This window comes from Ruditapes philippinarum, unplaced genomic scaffold (genome assembly GCF_026571515.1).
Source record: "Ruditapes philippinarum isolate M1 unplaced genomic scaffold, ASM2657151v2 ctg2163_1_1_1_1, whole genome shotgun sequence".
NCBI classification, from domain to species: domain Eukaryota; kingdom Metazoa; phylum Mollusca; class Bivalvia; order Venerida; family Veneridae; genus Ruditapes; species Ruditapes philippinarum.
Window position 1 is genome coordinate 48,380 of NW_026853231.1, and position 25,255 is coordinate 73,634.

At 32.2% G+C, this 25,255-nt stretch overlaps 1 protein-coding gene across 2 annotated transcripts; it reads right to left on the reverse strand.

Annotated features, from left to right (window-relative positions):
* Positions 1 to 13,076: 13,076 nt before the first annotated feature.
* Positions 13,077 to 23,810, reverse strand: LOC132736180 (caspase-3-like). 2 transcript variants are annotated; one of them, XM_060723272.1, is made up of 7 exons: positions 23,709 to 23,810; positions 19,866 to 19,920; positions 19,018 to 19,075; positions 18,324 to 18,574; positions 15,959 to 16,179; positions 14,682 to 14,823; positions 13,077 to 14,181 (listed from the first exon to the last, which is right to left on the reverse strand). In XM_060723272.1, exons 2-7 carry the CDS (start codon positions 19,897 to 19,899, stop codon positions 13,916 to 13,918), a joined length of 972 nt encoding a protein of 323 aa, XP_060579255.1. In that variant the 5' UTR covers positions 19,900 to 19,920; positions 23,709 to 23,810; the 3' UTR covers positions 13,077 to 13,915. The 2 variants fall into 2 exon arrangements, with proteins under 2 accessions (XP_060579255.1, XP_060579256.1); XM_060723273.1 differs by lacking the exon at positions 23,709 to 23,810 and adding an exon at positions 20,463 to 20,524.
* Between the last annotated feature and the right edge of the window lie 1,445 nt (positions 23,811 to 25,255).

The following is a 25,255-nucleotide window of genomic DNA, read 5'->3' on the forward strand; positions in this document are numbered from 1 at the left end:
TGTATTTTCTGTTTGAAGAAATAATACAGACTAAAGGTTGTTTTTTCCATACAAAGAGAGTGAATCTAACGTATAAATAAAATAGTCCGTTCCTTAGTCACATGTGTTGCTCAATCAAGCTAAAGCTCATATTATCCTTTTATTTCACTACTTGCAAAAAAATGGAATGCAAAATGTTCGTAAAGTTAAAAATTCGATAAACTCTTTATCAAAGACAATACCACATTATGTATTGTTTTTATTGTATTTGTTTTTCCTAACATATCACCCAAAGAGGCGTTATCTCGACGTTTCATCAATTTAATGCTTTAAACATTATCGATATTAATTAAGCGTCATGTTTATATGAAATTAAATGTTTGCTTTCTAAATACAATCCCATTATAAGGATTAACATGAATGCATAAATTCAAAATAATTGCATAATATCATATTAACTTAATTACATTGCAGTATGAAAAAAACATTCCTCATTAATCATTATCTCTAGGCATTGTAACTTAAATATATTTTCCTGTACAAGCCTTTTTAAAATGAACTTAGGGCGGCCAATTTTGACCCTAGGGGCATGATTTACATTTTTTTAAGAGAATCACAAACTGATGCTTTATGCATAATATCTAAGCTGATGGCATTGTACTTTAAGAAAAGAAGATTTTTTAAAGACATTTTTATATTATAAGTCAATAAAAACTCCCAAGGGATATGTCATTTTTGACCTCAAGGGCATGGCTCATGTAGAGGTCTACTAGATAATGCTAGATGCCAAATATATAAGCACTGGGCATTCCAGTTGAGTTATTTGCTTACATGGTCTTTAATGTGTTGTGTTGAGGGACTAAAAGTTTATAAATGGGAACGTTCCTTGAGTGAACATTACATGAACATTTTCAACTCTGGTCTGTGTCTGTTCATGAAATATCTTCATCATTCTGTTAGATCTTCTATCAAATGAATGAATTGCATTTTAATATTTGTGTTTTTTTGTATCTTGGGTATAAAGTATGTATCTTATGGCGACTTTCTGACTACTGGTGATGGAAGACCTCAGTTGATCCTCCGTGCATTATTTCAGGCACGAATAGGCACCTGAGAAGAACCATCCACGTTCCGTATGCCAACTGGTTAGCTTCTTCACATGAAAGAATCCAAAGTCTCTGTCGTGATTCGAACCCACAGCTGTGAGTTGTTTGAAGTCAACAACCTTAAACACCCAGCCATGAACGCTGAAATTATTTTTGTGCAAGACATCAACTAGCTCAATTAACTAACACAAGCATAAATGAATTGTAAAACAAATATTTATTCAACATTGACACAAATATTGTTTCTAATATACATTTTAAAATGTAGCTATATGGTCAGACAACATAACACATATATGTTTCTATGGTAATATCTGGAAAGAGTATGTTACATTTGTAAGTATTCGTTGACTAAGTCTTTCCTAAAACATATAATATTATGCTAACTTATCATTTGTGAAACAATAAAAGCGTTGGAATAATATTTATTACATGAAAAACTGGACAAGACAGGTCCTGAAATCTGTAGTTAGGTAGAATTTTAGAAATTCTTCAAAAAATGGACATGTTTTAGAAGTAAAAGGCAATTGGGAGACAAAATTTAATAGTGGGCATTTATACATTCATACAAGTAGGTATGGCAGCTGCAATCCTATTCTACTGACGTTGGGTGTTTAAAATAGCAAAAAATAACAAATTATGTCATATTTTGCAACATACCTTCAAAGTTTAATAACATTTGTGAATATCCAGCATATCTTAAGGTATAATTATATTTTCTGAATTTAAATACAGTGTGCTTCTTTAAGACATAATATCAAAATAAATCATCCTAAAATATTTCACAGCTCAAATTCATATGCTTCTGTGGGTAGTTTAACAATATAAAAGGTGTCTACCCACTGTCATCCAAACTGACACTAATTAAAGACGTTTTCGAAGTTTTCATATAGACATATAGGCAAAATGAAAACTGTTCAATAGAATTTCTTTTAACTTTTAACTAATAACATGTTATTAGAATATGATAACAGAAACATTTTAAACAGAAAAAAATTGGGGTCACCGTTCTCATTTTTGAGTTACCTGCCCTTGAATTGGAATTTTTCGTTATATTCAAGGGCAGATAATTTACAATGAAGCGAAACAATACATTTTTTTTCCTTATTTTCACGAAGCTTACCTTCGTCTTAGTCAATATGCAAAATTTCAAGAACAAATTTAGATCGGATGTTTTTTTTCTCCACTTCTTCTCTAAACCTGTGCATTTTTTCTTAAAAATTGGCCTATTTTTATGAATTTAAAGTACCGTTATTTTCATTGAAAAAAATAACAGAAGCAATATAAGGCATTGCATGTAATTATGTATTGTATTCAACAATAAAAAGAAAACATTATCCAGAAGTAAAAACAAGAATTCATTTACGTATTTATAAGTTATCTGCCCTTGAAATGACCTCAAATTAGTAGAAGATTGTGATCCAGGGGCAGATAACTAAACAAGAGCTGTCGGTAGGACAGCAACGCTCGACTATTCTTAGTGCTTGATAGTAAAAAAAAATGCTTGATACAGTTACCTCCTCCTGTTTACAGGTTGGGGTAATAATGGTGAACAAGTGTGCAAAGTTTCAAAGCCATATGTCAATGGTCTTTGAAAATATTTGAGGTATTACAAAAACTTGAACGTAAATTCTAAGTCGAAAAAGGGGCATAATTCTGTCAAAATGCTTGATACAGTTATCTCCTCCTGTCTACAGGTTGGGGTCATGATGGTGAACAAGTGTGCAAAGTTTCAAAGCCATATGTCAATGGACTTTGAAAATATTTGAGGTATTACAAAAACTTTAATGTAAATTCTAAGTCGAAAAAGGGGCATAATTCTGTCAAAATGCTTGATACAGTTATCTCCTCCTGTCTACAGGTTGGGGTCATGATGGTGAACAAGTGTGCAAAGTTTCAAAGCCATATGTCAATGGACTTTGAAAATATTTGAGGTATTACAAAAACTTAAACGTAAATTCTAAGTCGAAAAAGGGGCATAATTCTGTCAAAATGCTTGATACAGTTACCTCCTCCTGTCTACAGGTTGGGGTCATGATGGTGAACAAGTGTGCAAAGTTTCAAAGCCATATGTCAATGGACTTTGAAAATATTTGAGGTATTACAAAAACTTTAACGTAAATTCTAAGTCGAAAAAGGGGCATAATTCTGTCAAAATGCTTGATACAGTTATCTCCTCCTGTCTACAGGTTGGGGTCATGATGGTGAACAAGTGTGCAAAGTTTCAAAGCCATATGTCAATGGACTTTGAAAATATTTGAGGTATTACAAAAACTTTAACGTAAATTCTAAGTCGAAAAAGGGGCATAATTCTGTCAAAATGCTTGATACAGTTATCTCCTCCTGTCTACAGGTTGGGGTCATGATGGTGAACAAGTGTGCAAAGTTTCAAAGCCATATGTCAATGGACTTTGAAAATATTTGAGGTATTACAAAAACTTTAACATAAGTGGTTACGCAGATGCGGACACGGACGCTGACGCTCGGGTGACTACAATAGCACAACTTATTCTTATCGAATAGTCGACCTAAAAACGAGAACGGTGACCACAATTTTTTTTGCTTAAAATGTTTCTGTTATCACATTCTAACAACATGCCAAGTTTAAAGAAATTCTATAGAACAGTTTGAATTTTGTCTATATGAAAACTCTCAAAAACGTCCTTAAGGTGGCCCATTCTGAAACATTACCTTCTAAAAACCTTAAAAATAAATAATATATGCATCAATAAATATGACAGTCAATAACCCCAACAAACATACATATCATAAACATTTCCAGTTAAAGAAAAACAACATTAATTTCCTTTTATAACATTAGAACAATTGTTTTTCCAATACATAAAAAATCTTTTTTTCTCTAAAAAAATCTTCCAATATAAATAATATAACATAAATATCAAAAACATATCCACATTTTATGCACTTTAAGGTTTGGCTCTTATAAATTATGCCAAAGTTATTTATTTCATACATGCAATCATATTCTAGAAGCACTGGTAAAACTTAATAATCATAAAAACAAAAATTCAAACTTTACTTGTCAGAAAATTTAGAGGAACAATCGAAGCAACAACAGTTGATATGTCAAAAAGCAAAATAACAATAAAATGTAAAAGCAATTAGATATGGTAATTAAAGCAATACAACTCGCTGTGCAACTTTTGATTGTGTGGTCCTTATGAAATGACGTTTTGTGTGTGTTTATTTTCTTGTCAGGTTTCCAGACACACTGTCACTGTAATGGTCATGTGACGACTTTCAACTTTTACTGGTGGAGAAGATTTAACGTGCCTCCTTCCTTGCATTATTTCAGGCATGAGCAGGCACATAATTAAAACCATAAACTTTTGATAAGTTGACAGCATTTTTTTTACCTTAAAAGTTTCCTCAATTCCATATTCAAACATAATACATGTATCTAGTAATTAGGGACAGCATAAATAAATTGATATTAATTTTAATAAAAAATGATATAAACTTTGCTGAATTTGTCAGAGTAGCAAAGTGCTGATATTGCTATTATGGAACCAACATATTCCAAAAAATATCAAAAACTTTAAAACATTGCTTAACACTGCATATGAACACAGTAATAAAATAAAACTATTTGGCAAGAACATTTAGGTTGCGTGAACAACATTAAACATCACACTAGAAAATAAAGTTAAAAATTTGTTTGTATTGCACTTATTAAAGGCACAAAGTGTAAATTGAACACAATTTATAATTTTAACAGAATTCCTCGTGACTGACTTAACAATAAACTATAAATCAATTTTGATTTCTTATCAACATTCAAGCATTTAAAGTGAAGGATATGAATCAATAAAGGCATGATCATTACTAATATTACTATATATGTATTAATGCATGTAAATATGTTTAATTCAACAATATCTTTACTCAAATTCTTGTTTAACATGTACTACTGAAATCTATATCTACAAGTTTATAATCATAAAAGGTGGGTAATCACTGTAGTCTAATGATTATACATGTAGATCCCAGGGCTGATGTTTAGGCCTATTTTCTGAATGGATATAATGTTACCTTTAAGCGGTACACTTTCCAAATTTAAAAAGAGTTATAGACTTTTTTATCATTATAAAAATTCTAAAGTTAATTTGTATTACATGTATTAAAGTACTCTAGCTTCATTGACTGCTAGCTAGTAGTATTTTCAGAGAAACAAAAGCAAAAAAAAATTAAAACAACAAAAATAAAATAAGGGTGTAAATGCAAATATTAAAATTTCAGTCTGTCATAATAAAATCAAGTGAACATCAAATAAGCATAAAAATAAATATTTACTGGCAAGCATAAATAAAAACAAGGGTGCCATAGTCACAAAATATGCCCGTTTACGAAAAAGCTTTAGATGGAGATGGGGGCATTATGGATAAGTGTTATCTAGCAAGCAAGTTTTTATTCTTGGCACTGTGTTGTTAAATGAACCTTAAAACAAATCAATAGGGAAGATATGCACAGAATGTGTGACCTTGACCTTGGTCGCAGGGACCTGAATTTTATGCACGGCACTCAGCCTCACAATGATGAACATTTGTGCCAAATTATATTGAAATCCCTCTATGCATGTAGAAGTTTTGCTCCAGACAAGTGTTTTTCTATGAGCTCTAACTGTGACCTTCACCTTTGACCTAGAGACTTGGTTTATGTGCAGGGCACTACGTCTCATGGTGGTGAACAATTCTATAAAAGTAACATTAAAATTCCTCCATGCATGTAGAAAATATGCTCCGGACAACATCTGGATATTTAATCATCTCCAGTGACCTTGACCTTGCAAATATTAACCTAAATTAAATGTGTAACACCTGTAGTCATGATAGTTACCATTTGTGCTACAATCCATCAATAAATGATGACTAAATGGTCCCTATAACCATCTTCAAATTTTTATCTGAACTTTGTCCTCTATGTGTAACCTTGAACTTTGGTCGCAGGGATCTGAATTTTGCATGCGACACTCAGCCTCACCATGGTGAACATTTGTGCCAAGTTATATTGAAAACCCCCTATGAATGTAGAAAGTTTTGCTCCGGACAAGCGTTTTTCAAATGAGCTCTAAGTGTGACCTTGACCTTTGACCTGGAGACCTGGATCAATGCATGGAGCAATACATATCATGGTGGTGAGCATTTCCATAAAGTATTATAAAAATTCTTCAATACATGTAGGAGATATGCTCCAGACAAAATCTGGATATTTCACCATCTTTAGTGACCTTGACCTTGCATATATTGACCTAAAGTACATGTGTCACAGCCGTAGTCATTATAATGACCATTTGTGTTACAATCCCTCAATAAATGATGATTAATCGTCCCTATACACATCTTCATATTTTTATCTTTTTTTAAACGGGCCGTATAAAAAGTACATGTAATTTAATAACTAAAAAATTCTGATTTTAAGATTTTATATTCTAGGGAAATACATTTCATTACAATTCTTAATCTTTGAATGAGCTGAACTGATATTTACTTGAAAATTAAAATATAATTAAATTTCTATGAGAAAGTATTTACATTTGATAAGGTAATTACTGTATGATCTTTAATGAACAAATAACCAAGTCTACAGAACACCAATAGTTATCAAGAGTTAAGTATCTTGACCAATGAATGAAACATGTGTAAATAAATGTTACATTTCTTTACAACATACTCAAGTCCCAAGAAAGAGGATTATTTCATGCCCTTTGATTAAATTCTATTTTTAGAAAATAGATCAAGGGGAGTAATTGTGTAAGTCATTTATGAACAAAGTAATAACTTTGTTGTCTCCCTTTGATTAAATTCTATTTACAAAATCTGGATATTTCATCATCTTTAGTGACCTTGACCTTGTATATATCAGGGCACTAGACAACTTTTGGGGACAGGTACCCATACCCTCAGGAAGGGGAATTTTGTGTCATTTTAAGACAAAAAGGGGAATTTTAAGCCATATACAAGTTCTTTATATTTAAGTTTTACACTAACTCTTGGCACAATTTCCTACCATTACTTACAATAGCTAGTATATTTATTACTATAGACGTCACAAATAAAACATATAACATGAAGCTTTTCTTGAGACAGGCTATCTCATTGTTTTCTTTATTGCTTTCTTATTGCTCTTGTCTGACTCAGACATCAATCAGAGCTCCAGATAATTATATGTTTTTGGCCAAGGGTTTAATACCCCTGAAATTCTAAAGTGAGGGGTAAAATGCAAATTCTGAAAAACGTTATATTACGGTTATATTAAAATCTATAACAAGCATAATGCATTTTGTTTATGATAAAAAATAAAAACTGACAGTTGTTTTTGTTGTTGTTGTTTAAAAAAAAAAAAACTTGTACAACAAAAATTGAATCAGTGCAACAAGCTCTGGAAAGGCAGACTTTCCTAAGCAAGGGTATGTTGTACCCAAGTTATTGAAACACAGCAAAACTATTTCCTATTAATGTTTTCTTTATTTTTAATCACACTATTTTAGAATCTGCACTGGTCAGTTCTTAATCTATTTTCTACATATTTCTGCCTGTTCTTTAGATTGAAACAATTATAACAATGATAATTGAAATAAGAATTAAATAAAAATAAAAAGAAAGTTTTATGCCTTTTCTAAAAAAGGTTTTGGTTTCAGAGGAAATTAACACATATAATTACAACATATGGAAACAACACGTTAAGTCGCTCATATATGATTCTAAGCGACAATATTATAATGATACTATCAATCAAAACAAACACAACCCAAAGAAATTATGGACTGGTCTAAATGAATTATCTGGTTACAAATCCAAGGTTCAAACACATTTTATTGATGATGATGATGGCAACCCGGTTTCTGACCCTTTAATCACTGCAAATTTATTCAACAGACAATTTGCAAATCTCCACCAATCCCATCATGCCATTAATCAGACTGGTTATGAAAATCCTGAGCTTGTTGAAGTAAATGCATCTAAACTTCAGCATATACCCCCTTTCAAAATACCTAAAATAGAGCTCTCTTATGTGTTGAACCAATTAAAATCGATTGATATTACAAAGTCATGTGGGTCAGATGGTCTCAGTGCAAGGTTTCTAAAGTTATCGGCTCATATTATTGCTCCCATACTTACCACTATATTCAATAACAGTATTCTAAACAAAACATTTCCTAAATCATTCAAAAAATGCAAAAGTCATTCCTATACATAAAAAGGGTTCTAAAAGTGATAAAAGAAACTATAGGCCAATTTCCATACTTCCCTTGATATCACTTATTCTTGAACGTCATGTCAGTTCACATTTAAAGCAATACCTTGAGAAAAATCAACTTCTTTACCAACGTCAGTCTGGATTCAGGTCAAATCATTCATGTCAAACAGCATTGATTAGAATTATTGATGACTGGATTACAGCTATTGACAAAAATGAAATAGTTGGTTCAATTTTCCTTGATCTCTCTAAAGCTTTTGACTATGTGGATCACTCTATTATTATTGAAAAGCTTAGAATGTATAACCTAGACCCTTCATCAGTTGCTTGGTTTTCCTCCTATTTAGATTGCAGAACCCAAACAAACTTACATATCCGGTTTATATTCAGAGTCAAGTTCAGTAACTACTGGAGTTCCTCAGGGCTCAGTGCTAGGTCCTATACTGTTTTTAATCTATATCAATGACCTGCCTTTGTCTATGGAAAAAACAGAAACTGATTTTTTTGCTGATGACACTACCCTTTCAACCTCTGATGTATCCCTAAACAGAGTAGTTGAATCTCTTACTCATGATCTTTTAAAATGCCAACAAATGGTGTGATTTGAATCGCATGTCTATCAATGTTAACAAAACTAAGGTCATGTATATTTCCTCAAAACACAAGCAAAATTATATCCATGAAAGTAACCTTGTATTCTATATAAAACAGAGCAAATTTTTTTGTAGCTCTGAAGAAAAATTATTGGGTATTACAATTAATAACACCTTGTCTTGGCAAAGCCATATTGATAATGTTCTTAAAAAGTGTAACTCATTGTTACATTTATTATCACGTATTAAATTATTCATATCTATAACCTGTAACGTAAAATATTTTACAATGCATATATCTTACCACATCTTGATTATTGTTGCATAATTTACGGTAACTGTACGTCTTTTCTAGAAGATAAACTCATTAAGTTCCAAAAGAGAGCTGCAAAGACTAATTCTAGACAAAGATTATGACACTCCATCTGCTGAACTTTTTTTCTGAACTCCGCTGGATGACCTTTTCACAGAGGGTTGTTTTTCAAAAAGCTTACTATGATGTTTAAAAATAATGAATAATCAGGCGCCTACCTATTTATTGAATAATTTCATTTTATCGTCAGATGTTCATACTCGCATTTTGCGTTCATCATCTGATTTTCAACTTTATACCCCTAGACCAAATACTGAACAATTTCGTAAGTCTTTTGTTTATTCTGGATCTTGTATTTGGAATGGCCTTCCTGATTATATTAAGTCTGCTGCATCTGTGAACCATTTTAAAACCTTATACTTGAGGTATTATCACACTTCCATGTATGCAAATTGATAATCTCCTGTATGTTTTTACATTTATGTATTATAATAGTTTGAATATGTTAAATTTACATTGTTCCTTGTTGAGGGCCTCATGGAAGATTGATATGTTTGTTCAAATGAGTTCTCTCGTTAAATAAAGTCTTTATTATTATTATTATTATTACTGTAAAACTGGGTACGAAAATATTTGGTACGAAAATATTTGAGTACAAAGCTGCAAGAGAAATACGTTTTTTTCCAACAACAACTGACAGTAATTTAAAATAGTTTTGTTTATTGACTAGTAGAATATGACAATGAATGTCTATTCTCTAAACAAATTGAATATAAGGTAAACTCCTACGATGATTATCTGCCACATTAATTTTGTCAATAATTTTACGAGAGTTACCTCCCTTGTACATTTCTCACTTCCTGCTACTTTTGGCTTTAACATACAGCGTTGTTGACAACTGTATTTTAGTTTTCAATCCATTGAAAGTTAAACAGAAATATATTTTATTTTTATACTTTTTTGGTTAAATATCAAACATTTACACTACAATTTTTTTTAGGGGAATTTTCTACTGAAATAGGGGAAAAAAGCATATGATTTTGAGAGGGGAATGGGGCCGATATTCGGCCCCAAAAATGGCCAAACGAGTGCCCTGTATATTGACCTAAATTATATGTATCACAGCCATAGTCTTGATAATGACCATTTGTGTTACAATCCCTCAATAAATGATGACTAAATGGTCCATATACACATCTTCATATTTTTATCTGAACTTTGACCTCTATGTGTGACCTTGACCTTGGCCGCAAGGACCTGAATCTTGCACGCGACACTCCGCCTCACAATGGTGAACATTTGTGCCAAGTTAATATTGAAATCCCTCTATACATGCATAAACAAAAATGGAAGTTTTGCTCCGGACAAGCATTTTTCAATGAGCTCTAAGTGTGACCTTGACCTTTGACCTAGAGACCTGGTTCATGTGCGCGACAACTGCTCCTCATAGTGGTGAACATTTATATGAAGTTTCATTAAAACCCCTCCATACATGTAGGAGATATGCTCCGGACAAAATTGGACGCCGCCCGCCGACCGCCCGCCCGCCGCCCGCGCCGACCGCCCGCCCCGCCAGGGGCGTTCCCATAATACGTCCCGTTTTTCAAACGGGCGTATAAAAATGCATGAAATTTAGAATAAATAATAACTTATAATACATTTGTATATAACAAAATATGTCTGTGAAATAAATTTTTAATAGGGAAAAAATGTGCCCATAGGAACGGGTCCCCCCACACTCCACTATTCTGCCCAATTTTGATGACCCCTAAGGTCAAATTTTTTTTGGGACTACATATGCCACAATTGAAAAAAAAAAAATTTTTTAAAACATTTAAAGGGCAAAAAACTTTTCAAATACGGGAAAAAAATTTCCACAAAAAAACCCCCAAGGGTGGCTTTAAGAAAACCCTTTGCTGCCCCAACATTCTTTTAAATTTTTCAGGCCTACAAAAGTCAAACATTTTTTGACCTATATAGGGGAAACAAGGGAAAAATTGGGCAAATTTTTTATTTATTTGTAAGTCAAGGGCAATAACTCTAACAAAACTGAAAAAAAATCCACATGCAAAGTCCCAGGTACATAGCTTCACAGTGATGCTGTAAAGTTGGTTGATTCTAATTCAAGCACTCAAGGAACAAATAACACCACATAATGAAACGGTTTTTACTAAGTCAAGGGCCAAAACTCTACAAATACTGAATAAATCCACAAACGAAACCCAAGGTGCACAACTACATATGCTGAGTGACATTCCCGTAAGGTTTCATGACTCTATGTCAAATCCTTTTTGAGTTACATGCAACACAATTTGAAAATTGCAAATTTTTACTAAGTCAAGGGCAATAACTTGTTTTAAAATAAAACATATTGTGATAGAGTAATCAACACAATTATTATCCTTAAACTCTAAGATTGATAAAAAATGGAGGTAGAATTATAGTCATGTTAAACAAAACAGCACCATCTTTCTCAGTTTGTTTACAAAATATTGCAAAATAAACACACAATAAAAAAATAAAATAGCATGATATGAAACTTTCTTCATGCTGCAGTAAAACTGATAAACAAAATAAAATATTAAAATAACCAAAGTTGACTTTCTATAAACAACAAAAATGCAAATTCAATATCATGAACATAATAAATAAATACATGTATGTAAGACAAAAGTAAAAAAAAATATTTAAACATTTTGATAAAAAAATAAACATTTTTAAACCAGTTTAAAATTGAGTGCTTATTAATGTAAGAGAAAATATTTGTGGAAAACATTAGACCATTTAAAATTGAATAAACAATTTTATAGATACATGCATGTGTAAAACAATTATATCACATAAATCGCAGTGCAGGAGTGTAATAAAGCCATTCAATGAAAATGATATTATACTAGTGTTATAACACTTTGATGTGACTTCATTTGCCTTATATACAAACATAGCGCTTAAGTGTGTGTGTCAATAAAAAAACAACTCTTTTTACTTGTAAACCATTCTTATTTTAAATATGTGATATACACAATATTACATTTGTGAAGCTTCACTATTAAATTTGTTGAACTTGTTGGATTACATAAAATCATGCTCATCAGAGGCTCGCATAATATAATTTTATTCAACTCATTCAATAAATTCAGTATTGAACCTACACTCATTTAATATCTTCTATATATCAGTAACACCAACTGATGATCCCTATTGCCACACTGTTTAGGCTACAATAAGGCATATATGATCCCTGATGCCAGTATAATTAAGTGAAAATCAGGTTCATGTATAACTGTTAGAAAAAGTTGGAAAATCTATGTCTATCTTCAGTGACCTAGACCAAATTGGGCTCAATACCTAACCAAAATGTAGAGTCTATGTAAACCGTTACAACACACCAAAGATCTAAGAAACAAGTCAATAAATGAAGGTGTTAAGATATATAGTGAGCCAGTATGATGAAGGACTAAAGGACAAACTAGAAAATAGTTACTAAACAAAAAAAAATCTCAGGGAGCATAAAAAAGCAGCACCTTTCATGAATGAAGTTAGTTGGTATAACTACCTTAAAACTTCCTTGTTTACATTAACTAGATGATGTTTTCGATTTCAAGAAATACAATAACATCTGGTGCAATGTAAGATACTAGTGACGATAACTTATAAACTGATTTCTTTTCATACAGAAGTCCTTATATCATTACTCTGTTACACAAACATAAAGGTGAAATTTATAAACCCCTCTTACTGTTCATGACAGAAATAAAAAGATTGATATTCCATTGTTTTTGTTTACTGAATAGTATTAATTACATGGTATGTCTTTATCATTTTGAAACATTTAACATACATGTATTTTGTAATTAACCAGCAAAACAAAACAAGGTAAAACATTTTAAAAGGGTAGAAATATTTGTTCCCATAAAACACAGATCACAATGCACTATCACAGTTATAGTTCCTTTCATCAGGTCAAAATACATCTAATAACTCAATGTAATCTGTACAAAACTTCCATTTTAAAATCGCTTCATTGACAGTCATTTCTAAAAGGTCAGGATCCAAGGTTAAAAAGAAATTCTTCCAGGTCAAACTCAAATCTCAGGTTTTTGATTCGTCAGAATGTACATTGACCAATGAAAATCCTGAGATTTAAGACTGAAAAGTTTTATAACCTCAAAGCCAGAATACAACTTTTTACATTTCAAATTATGCATTTAAACTATTTTTTTTTATCGTAGTGCCTAAATCATTAATGTGTGCAGTAAATTTAATAAAAAAATTAATTTTACAATATATAAGGGTTATACCTTGCAGATTGTCACACACTGGTACTAGTATTCAAAATTAGTGGGAATGTTGTGCTATATTTCACTGGTTTATAGAAAAGTAGAAAAAAGTCCATATTTTTGATGGATGATTTCTGCTATGCTAGTCTACCATTTTGGTATCCCACCATAACTACAAATATTTCAATTGACATCCACTGAAAAAAAAAACACAAAAAACTAACAAATAAATGGCCCCAAATGAACAAAAAGATACAAAAAATCTATCTTTCTATCTTGTTGGCAAAGTGCAAAAGGTTAGGAAAACATAGCAGAAATCATTCATCAAACATTTTTCTTTAAAAAAAAAACCAAAAAAAAACCACAAACGAACTTAACAATTATCACTCTTAACAATTGGAGTGGACTAGATTGAAGTAGACTTTCCTATTTTTGGTCAGCTTTATCAAGTGATCTCCCTGTAGGCCTGAAGTATACGTCTTTAACCAGCATAGACATAAAACAAGGTGTCTGTTTCTTCCCTGAGATTTTGAGATTCGTAGATTGAGATTGGTACTGCTGGCACACAAGCCGGATCACAGAGGTCAAAAGTTGATTGAGTGACTGGTTCCCTGCATTTGGGTGTGATAGGATCTCACACAAAGCTCTGACAAACCAGGAGCCAGTGTCAGGACGACGAAAAGCATAGTAACCTGTAAGATACCATACAATTATATGAGGAAAAACAATTATTATATTAACTTTAACCTCTGATTAAAAATTAGAACAAACTTAATAGAGATTCACTAGATGATGTTTCATGCCAAAATATATTAGCTCCAGCCTTTGAGATTAAGGAGATTTTTAAAGGTGCTTTTTTTTCAAAGAAACCATAGATCTGCTTGGAATAAAATTCTTATATCAGTTTTGTAAAAGCATTTTGCCAGGAACATTCCAACTTAGTTTTAATAACATTGGCCTAGCGGTTTACAAGAAGTTGTTCAAAACAAAAGTTTATGGTGCATGACAGACATAACCCCTTCATATCAATATTATTTGCTTTTTATGTATTTCTTATATAATATGCACACACAAAATTCAATATAATATATGGTTTGTAATCAAGTTCAATAACAGTTTAGAAGCTCTGAATAATTTCATTTAATGATCCTTTAAATCAGTCTTAAAGAGAACATGAATGAGTAATCCCTACCTGGGGGAGTGGCATTCATCAAAAGAAAGTCTTTGTATATTGGACTTGGTGTGACTTCTATAGTTTCAGCAACAATGGCATCCACCTCGTCTTCCATAACACTTAAATTTACACCAGAGTCCAATGTTGAACCTCGACATGCCTGCCAAAATCAAATTACATTTTTTTACTTATGTCAAAAAATAAGTATTACTGTAAACATTGCTACATATTCTTCATTAAATCTTTATTGAATTCACAAATGTAGTATAATATTCTTGAAACTGGGCCATGGTCAAATCTTAAATTTTAAAGAAAATTAGAAATGTGTCCATAAATTGATGTCACCACATTCCATTCTTTGAATGTCAGACAGTATACAGATGGGCAACCAGACAGCAGAAAAGTGTAGCGAACAGATGGGCAACCAGACAGCAGAAAAGTGTAGCAGTGTGAACAGATGGGCAACCAGACAGCAGAAAAGTGTAGCAGTGTGAACAGATGGGCAACCAGACAGCAGAAAAGTGTAGCAGTGTGAACAGATGGGCAACCAGACAGCAGAAAAGTGTAGCAGTGTGAACAGATGGGCAACCAGACAGCAGAAAAGTGTAGCAGTGTGAACAGATGGGCAACCAGACAGCAGAAAAGTGTAGCAGTGTGAACAGATGGGCAACCAGACAGCAGAAAAGTGTAGCAGTGTGAACAGATGGGCAACCAGACAGCAGAAAAGTGTAGCAGTGTGAACAGATGGGCAACCAGACAGCAGAAAAGTGTAGCAGTGTGAACAGATGGGCAACCATACAGCAGAAAAGTGTAGCAGTGTGACAACAGTTCAGGCAGAGAAGGGCAAATCTAAAATGTATTTATCAGCCTTCACAAGAATATAATAATATTAAGAATACAAGGCCTTAACTTTGAAAGAAATCATCAACACCTGTAACATATATAGTACATTATATACAACTTCACTCGAGAATAATACAAGTTAGCAAGTTTCATTAAAAATTAATATATGACTTGCATAGAAAAAGGCTGAAAAAAGGTAAAGTAACAATCACAATCTGGAGAAAAGGTGGTCGTCGGAAGCATTATTGGTAATCACAACAAAATTACATGAAAATTGCAGCCTCTGTTTGATTGAGTCTGTATGTGAGAGATAATGAAAAAGTGCAGCATCCCTCATGCCCCCTAGCAACTGTCACAGTCAAACAGACGTTAACTGACAACTTATTGCCCCTAATCTAAAAGTTTCAAAAAGTGAAGCATCAACAAACCATAAAACAGAAAGAAGTTTATACCTGCATAAAGAAAAGTTTTGGTTTCCCTTGCAATGTTTTACATTTTTTATCAGTGAACATGTTAACTATCTCTCTGGTGAGTATAATTTGATCAGTGGCATAGACTAAATCTTCTCTAACATGTCTACCAGGATCGTTGTCATCTACTACATGGACTTCATCACCATGTGACAATATAGCGCAAGCAAAACAATCAGCTTTACTGTGATCACTTTTAGCCACTGAAATGTTTTATTATAACTGTATTATTTAGTTCATAAGATATCAAAATTGATACAATGAATTCCTTTAAGCAATTCAGATAATGATATATAAATAATTTCATTATGATACTGATGGCAATTGCAATTGCAGTGTAAGAAATTAGGATTTGTATCCACTAGGCTGGTCGGAATACCAGATTGGAATATTCACTAGCCCAAAAGACATTTCTCTAGCACGATTCATTTGTTCAAAACAGTTGTTTATATTGCCTCTAAAAATACAGTAGCCTGGTCGGGCTTGTTACTGTGAAAAGTTGGTAGCCCGAGGAGAAATTTAGTAGTCAGGGGCTATAGGACTACTGCTAATTTCGAAATTTCGAACACTGCAATTGCTTAAATGATATTTTAAATCACTATACAAATCAGAAATAAAGCTGTCATTTCAATGATTTTAAATAATTTCAATTCAATTTATTTATTCAGCATTTAAACAAGTACATGATTGTCGCCTTTAACATGATAATAAGAAGTTATGTATTTTGGAAATCACCAGGAGTGAATAACAACAGAAATGTGACCGTTAGGTTTTTTTTAGAATTATCTTCTTATTACATGTATTTGAAATCCTAGCTTAATTTCTTTTAAGAGTAATCAATTCCCTAACATTGGGTATCAAAATTTTGAAATTTGGTGAAAAAATTGATGAAAATTATAGAGTTCACATTAAGATGAGTGCTGAAAAATGAGCAGCCAGTTGCATACCTATACTAAATATATTATGTTTTTACCCTTTTTTTTAAAATAAAACAAGCATTTGATAGTATTGCGGGCAATACAGTAGTCCCCTACCGGTCCCTCAAAAAGTTCTTTAATTGTCATACACTCCTGTGTATTGCCATTTATAATGAATTTGAGGATGAAGTCTGTATTTGAAAATATCGACCACAAAACATAATAAAATAAGTTTGTCTATATCACAGTAATGTGTTAAGTTTCCATGCTTAGTAAGGAAATTATGTTTATACAACCTTGTCATATTATTACGATGTGGGATTTTAAAGTAAATCCTATAAGGAATGAAGAAGTTGGAGTGAAAATACCAGTTTCTCGAAAAAAATCTAAGTTCAAGGGGGACATAATTCTGGAAATAGTCTTGCTAGAGTATTTAACCTTCTCAAAAATGTCGAGTGATAATAAAAAACATATATATGAAGTTGAAGTAGATACATTAGGAAATAAAGAAGTTATTTAAAAAAGACAACATTTTTTCCCCTAAAAAATCTAAGTTCAAGGGAGGTAATATTGATATTTTTTGTGCTAGAGTTATAAACCTTGTCACATATGATGTGGTTGATGACCAGGAACTTATATTTAAAGTTTGAAGTAAAACACCTTAAGAAATAAAGAACATATAGTGAAAAAGCTGAAAAATTTAAATCAGAAATCTTGAAATTCAGGCTATTTGTTGCCATAGCAACCAGAATTTTCAACATAGGAAGAAAAGAAAAAGATGTGCATAATCTCCAGACTGCCATCTACCCATATTTCAAGTTTCATAAAAATATTTTCAGTACTTTTTGAGTTATCACTGGATCCAGTTTATGTGTTAAATTTGCCATATTTTCAGACTATTTGTTGCCATAGCAACCAGAATTTTCAATATAGGAAGAAAAAAAAAAGACGTGCATAATCTCCATACTGCCATCTATCCATATATCAAGTTTCATAAAAATATTTTCAGTACTTTTTGCGTTATCGCGGGATCCAGTTTTGTGGACGGACGGACTGACGGACTGACAGACTGACAGACAGACGGACGGAGGGTAAACCTAAAGTCCCCTCCGGTTAAACCGGTAGGGGACTAATTAATGTTATCACAATCATATATATAATATTTAAATGCATGTTACATGAAAAAACACTGCAGTTTAGATTGTTTGGGAAAGGTTAGGGATATTAGAGGGGGTTGGGGGTAGTGACCAATCAGTGTGCATTATTTCTTAAATAAGTTGTAAATATAGAAACATTACTAAGTGTATTCAAATATAAAAACTTCAAATTTCAATATTATATTTTAAATGTCAATATCACAAAGCATATTACTGACAAAGCCCTGACAATGTAAATAGGCATCAAAATAACAGCATTAAATACATACATACCTTTTTTAAGAATATGAATCATCTGATCTCTTGTTTGATTATGATGGCAGGTAACACTGAATCCCAGCTTTGTGAAAGTTTTGTAAAGATTATCAGCATCCACACTGGAACCTGGCCTTGAGGAATGCCCCTTGAAATGCTCATTGTTGAAAACAATCATGGTCCCTCGGCATGGATGGTTAAAGTCATATTCATCAGTCTCATCCCAGACTGGAGGTTCAATGTCAGAGCCCCAGATATGTTGGAATGATCTGTAGAACAATATATAATTTCTAGCATTACAACTATTAACCTACCCAAGATTTTTAGCCTCATGCAGATTTCCCAAAAGAATGAACTTACACCAGCTTTTTAACTTCCAAAATTAGCAATTTCAGCGATAATTTTTTTGAAGCTGTGCCTCTTCCCAATTGAATTAAAATAAACACTGGCCTACTATATTAATTATAAATCTTTCTACTTATAAAATATCAAACTGTTCAAAACAGTTTCATTTTCTGTTTAATTCTGCATCTTTTACTTTCACTGCATTAAGTGCCAAATGAGAGTAAATTACAATAAATTTGGAATGGACTGAAGTTTTATATATTTTAAACTAATTTGTAACAAAAGGAAAATGTTACTTGATCTTTATCTAGAAGTTTAATTTGTAAAATTTTTTATAATAGCATATTCTGCTTATTGTTACACATACCTTGTTACAGAGTTTATTATTCTAGAAACAGTCTTAGAGCCCGGAAATTCTGTTTCATCTGAAATGTATATGAACAGTTCTGGTTTCAACATTCTATCCCTGCTATTTTCTAATTAAGGACATATACATTACCAATACCTAAAGAGGGATGTTCAAAAAAAGTAGGACAGGATTTACCACACACATATTTTTTCATTAGCTTGTTAACATTTTTGTCTCTATCAAAATAAAAAAAATGTTATCTAACTTTGTATAAAAATCATATAAATCTCTGTGTATATAAACGCATGTTTTAACAGATTTGGAAAAAATATTTTTTTCTACAAAATACATAAATTTCTTAAACTGATTCTAAAAAGCATATGAATTGTTTACAATGGAATGGGACAGAATAACTGTTCATACAGTGTATGTGTATAAAAATCTCAAATACATTCACTACAGTTTACTATAACTTCACTACCCAAGTAGTTTCAGCTATATGCTTTCAACATTATTATACAACGTCAATCACAACCCCATCACCCAATATCCAAAACAAAGCAGGGTTGTTAAAAAAGGTTTAAGAAAGTCAAAGTCCCTGCTATTCCCCAGGTAAAAATTGGCTAGTGTATAACATTTGTATAAGACTTGCTCAATACATTAAAATAAGAAAGAAATGAATAAGGTTGAGTAATTTAATAATCTACCAGATTTGGTTCTTAAACCTTCATCAGGATAAATATTTTACAAAATTTCAAATCTAAAGTGAACAAAATATGGATGTTTTTTTATGTTACTATAAATAGAAAATACTGGCATTGTGCCAACAATACATATATAGAAAGATATATTATATGTGTAATTACCATCAGCATGAACTTCATTTGCTCCCTGTTCCATTTAATCCTAAATTACAGGCTTCTAAAAATAAAACAAATCCTTTGGTACAAATAAATTTTGATGTATTTCACAAACACTATAAAAATATACAAAAACTAGCACCAACTTCTGCAATAGTTCACTGTTGTTCAAATGCTATAGCCTTAAGAATTGTATAATATTTATATTATAATTATCACAGCAATGATCAAATCTTGATTTCAACAAGGATGTACAGTTTGTAAAGAATTGATAAAATGCATGTATCAAAGTATACATAGTGAAAATATGTTATATGTACTATGTTAGTACATATATCCGTTAAAACATGATGTATATACTGGCAGACTAAAGCTTTTTAGTTTGATGCGCTGCCATAAATACCTTCATTATGTAAAACTTAAAAATTGAAAGAAAAGATTCCTATTTGACACCTTGAACCAGTGCTTTTTTTTTTCACTTTTTGGGGAAGGGGGTCGGTGCCGTTTGGAGGGGGGGGGAAATGCAAAAGGACGGGGAATTTTATTTCTTCACAAATGATGAAACAAAAACGAATCCAATGCATATTTTAATACATCACTTACCACTGTAAGATTTACTTTTGTTTGACAATTTTTTCTTTCCATTGAGTAGAAAAGGGGAGCAACTCTTGCAACACAAGTTTAAAATAAGTTGCTTTTTCTTAATATACGGATCTTAAATATTGACAGCAGAATTTAAAGCGTCGCATGTTAAACTTGTTAGGACATCAGGAGTAGCTCCCCTTACATACCCGGGAACAATTTGTAAACAACTTTGCTTAACAGTAAGTCTTACAGGCTTAATATAAAACTTTTTTCGGCAATTATATGCAAAAAAAAAATGGTATTCATTGCAGGCAAATTGTGGCTGCCATATAAGGGGGAAATTTTGGCTTTGAGAGGGGAAAAAAACATACTATTTTGAGAAGGGAATGGGCCGAATTTCGCCAAATATTTTGGTGAAAAAAACCCACTGTGAACGTAATCATTCTAGAGATTTTTTACAGTTTAGACAGCCAGCCATCAATAGATACATGTGCATGTAACTTATAGATCATTTCATATATGTCACAATGTCATGAAGTGACTGGGGCCTGTTCATAGGAACTCAGCAATTGGGCACATATTTCCAAACCTTTAACAGCTTTATAACATATATCTCTCCTATGTATCTGATTATTAGTAATATCTTATGGTTAACAGTATTTTTTTCAATATACCATAAAATTTAACCTATTTTTTTTTAATGCTGTACCATATTCCAACAACAGGTATTGGGGAGTGAGGTGAAAAGGAAAGTAGTACAAATAGAGAAAGCCAGCCTTTTTAAAAAATGCACATGAATTGTTTTACAACATCAATTTCTGGCGTGTTTAATTCTTGGGACTATTCAATACTTCTGATACCAATTACATAGGTACTGTCTAGTATACTAAGACAGTAAAAGTTACTTGTTGTGGTCTATAAGATATACTTTCCCACTGTATACCATAACACTCAGGAAGAAGTAGTAGTAATTTGAGTTTATTTATACTCACCACCGGTTGCCCATATGGGCGAGTCCCCCAGAAGAGAATTAGTCTTTTTAGATTTTTGGAGGTTAGTGCAAGATACAGATACAGAAAGATGCCCCAATTCCAGAAGCTTCTACTGGTTTTTTAACACGTTTAAGCACTCATACACAGGACCTCAATTTAAAGTCTCATCCGAAAGACAGATTAGTAATTTTAGTTCCCCAGCCCGGGAATCGAACCCACAATGTCGAGATTACAAATCTCACACTCTAACCGATTCAGCTGTGCGGGCTGGCTACTCAGGCGTGACTTAAATACTACGGATGTGCAGGTCACTGAAATGTGGCTTGACATTAATGGGATAATCAAAGAGCACTATATTCTAGAGGTGTAACGATTCATCGATGCATCGATGCATCGCGATCTGCCTTGTCCCCGATGTATGCATCGTAATGAAATTACAAATTCCAATATATTGCGATGCAATACATATTTCACCTCCCGATGTATCGATACAGCGGGAAGGTATCGCAATACACTAACAATATCTTCCAGGAATATAAGGACAAACGTATTTTTTGAAAGACAAAAGAAAGAAAAATAGCTCGGATGAAAACAATAAACGAGCGCGACTATTATCATACCATCGTTGTCATCTCGTTTCCCCATGTCCGCAATCTTTTAACGGTTACTAACCAAGTTTTATCAATTCCATGTAAATGGGCTGGTGTTCTTTGAACTTGTTTATAATAAAAACATAATAAATTAGAGATCTGTGCGATTTCAAGAAAAAACAACCTACAAACATGAATTTGTAATTTTATTTTGTAGCACTTAAATGTCGGATTAAAATAGTGATGATGACAACATCCCCATGTGATATTCGTCACGTATTTATACTTTCATTTCCGTTGACATCATTTTCCCGTAAAAAACAACAAAGCAAACAAACAAACAGAAAACATGAAGACTGCAAAATATGTAGAAGGGGAAATTACAGTCAATCCTCCCTGGTCATATCAGTCATGAGTTTTGGGAACATTGTAGTTTTTGGGGAACCATCAGACAGTGTTGTACAGTGTTGCATCTAGAATTTCAAAATTATGGGGGATAGTCCCCCACTCAACTGAAAAATGTGGGGGATTTGAAAAAAAATGTGGGGGACATACATTTACCTTACACTATGATTTATCGAAAAGAATTCATTTATTTTACGTTCAGGCATTTTTAACAGCTATCGTCCGCTCAAAAACGGAAGTAGAACAATAAAATATTGACGAATACTACAAAACACACGCGAGATGACCCAGTCGGCTGCTACACGCTTTTTAGTACGTATTTTAGTCATTACCACGAGTGAAAACAAACATGGCTGAAGCTTTCAAGACACGATGAAGATAAACTGAATAAAGTTAAAAAATTGTCACATGCGCGTCTTGGCGCGCGTTGACTTCATTAAAATGCGCGATCTGCATAAAATATGCGCAAATCGCGCAATCGCGCGGCCTAGATGCAACACTGTTGTATAATGTGGAAGATCGGACGTGGAGTCTTTGCAAAATTTGCAAACTCAAAATAAAATACTCTGGGGTTGAGCACAAATCTTTCGAGAAAACTGAGACTGATACTTATAAACTGTCATTTTCACAGTTGTTGACCTAATTGTAGATCACTTGTTACTATTTTTTTCACAAGAAAAATCTTTAGTGGTGTATTGTAAGACTGAAATTGTTAAACTGCCATATTTACAGTAGTGGACTTTAGTGTTAGAATAGCAAGTAGATATCAATTTGCTGTTATGGTTTAATTAAAAATACCTTTAATCCTCAAGTAATCAGAAAAGTAAATTGTTAAAAGATCAAAATCGGAAACCAAGTTATAACAACAAGTTAAAGAGTTTATTTTTTTGTTATTGTAATAGTTTTATATTATATTCGTAATTATGCTGTAAACAAATGGCCAATTTTTTATATACTAAGTCTAAAAGTCAGTATCGTGATACGTATCGCATCGCAACATAAGAATCGCAATATGCATCGCATTTCTTCAAAGTATGCAATACATATCGTGAATCGCATCGTTTTGAAAAACAAATATCGTGATATGTATCGTGACAGAAAAAAATGGCAATGCACAGCCCTACTATATTCATCTGTTATCCGAAATCGTTACCTATCCGACTTTACATATATAACAAGGCGGCAGAAAAACTCAGTCTTAGCACCACATGAAATGTCAAACAAATGTATTAAACATGTAAAATTATGTAAACAATCCAGTAAAAAACTTTATTTACCTTTAACCTGTTTATTTTAAACAATAAGCCGGTTAAAGTTATAATACGGAAAAAAATTCAAGTCTATATCACTTGGAAGCTTTACATGTAATATAAGGATTCACACTCATAATGTTTCGCCCTATTTATTTATTTATTTTGCAGACGATTCAACATAACAATCAAATTACGGTAATATTCTCATCGACTCATTAACAAGTAAAAAACATTTCTTAAATAACGAATAAAGAACGAATACATTTTTTAATTGCTGCTTAAATTTTTGTACAGAAACAGTAAATGTCTATTTTTTAACTGTAGAACACTATATAGCTGCTTTGTTCTGCTTTAATCCAATGTCATTTTGACTATTCTTGTTCATCTTGGTACGATGGTTAAAATAAAAGTCTGAAAAAGAAACTGCAAGTAGCTCAAAACAAAGTCATAAGGTTTATATAAGATTACCATCCAAGAACTAGTTTAACTCCTTCTGATTTTACAGATGTTAACATGTTAAATACATTAATTGTATTGAAAATAGAGTAAAACAACTATATAAGACGTACTTAATCATATGTATAAGATTTTTTTAATAATAAGTGTCCATCTTATATGATAACAAACTTTGTTTAGATGTCTGATATACACAAATACAACACCAGATCAAATATGTTAAATTTTTCAATTCCTCATTGTAATAAGACATGTAATGGCACTTTTTTCTACAATGGTATATATTAAAGATTGGACTAGTTTGCCAGATGATGTAAAATGTATATCAAATCCAACTTTATATAAAACTTCTGTTAAAAGCCATCTTGTTTCAATTTAGGCCGCACAACATCAAGTGATTTTTTTTTATATTACTGAGTGGCGACATATATATGTATGCCGAACTTTATTATATTTTAGTTATCTTATGTTTTCCTGTGCCTTTTTTCAGTGATAATGCAAAATTACTGTGATAATATAGCATATTAAAGTGTTAAGATACCGAAAACCAGTGAGTACTTTTTCTTTTCCACCTTTTTTCTGTGATAATGCAAAACTACTATAGTACTGTGATAATATTAATATAGCATATACATTGTAAGTGAACTTTTGAGATACCGATCCAGTGAGTATTTTTTCCACTTGCATCTACTACTAAATCTATTATGAAAACCTACGTAGAAATTCTAGGATTTATTCGTAGTCTATCTCATTGTCTATTTTTATTTGAGAAATGAATGTCTCTCTGGTTTCATCTTGTTTGCATCTATTTGGTTAACAGGACCCCATTGGAAATAAGCACACCGGCTTAATGGGCTATACTTGTAACTATATGCATATCCTTTTTATGTACATTTTTGTAACTGTGATCTACATGTATGTTGTTGCAAAAATAAAATAAATAAAAAAAACTCGACTTTTGTTAGAGTCTAAAATGGACAACAGCAGACCTGTATAAAGTGCCGTGTGGTAATCATTAAAATTGTCCCGTACTTTGATTCAGTTATGTTGTATTTTTCTTTTGTGTCCATTGATTCCCGCACATTAATTGAACATTGCAGATTGAATCCAGCTTA

Excerpts from the sequence above, each read along its gene's own strand:
- LOC132736180 (XM_060723272.1), bottom strand. The coding sequence starts at position 19,899 with ATGGAACAGGGAGCAAATGAAGTTCATGCTGATG. Across the intron at positions 16,180-18,323 it reads GATTCATATTCTTAAAAAAG|TGGCTAAAAGTGATCACAGT; the intron begins GTATGTATGTAT and ends AAAACATTTCAG. Across the intron at positions 14,182-14,681 it reads GATGAATGCCACTCCCCCAG|GTTACTATGCTTTTCGTCGT; the intron begins GTAGGGATTACT and ends GGTATCTTACAG.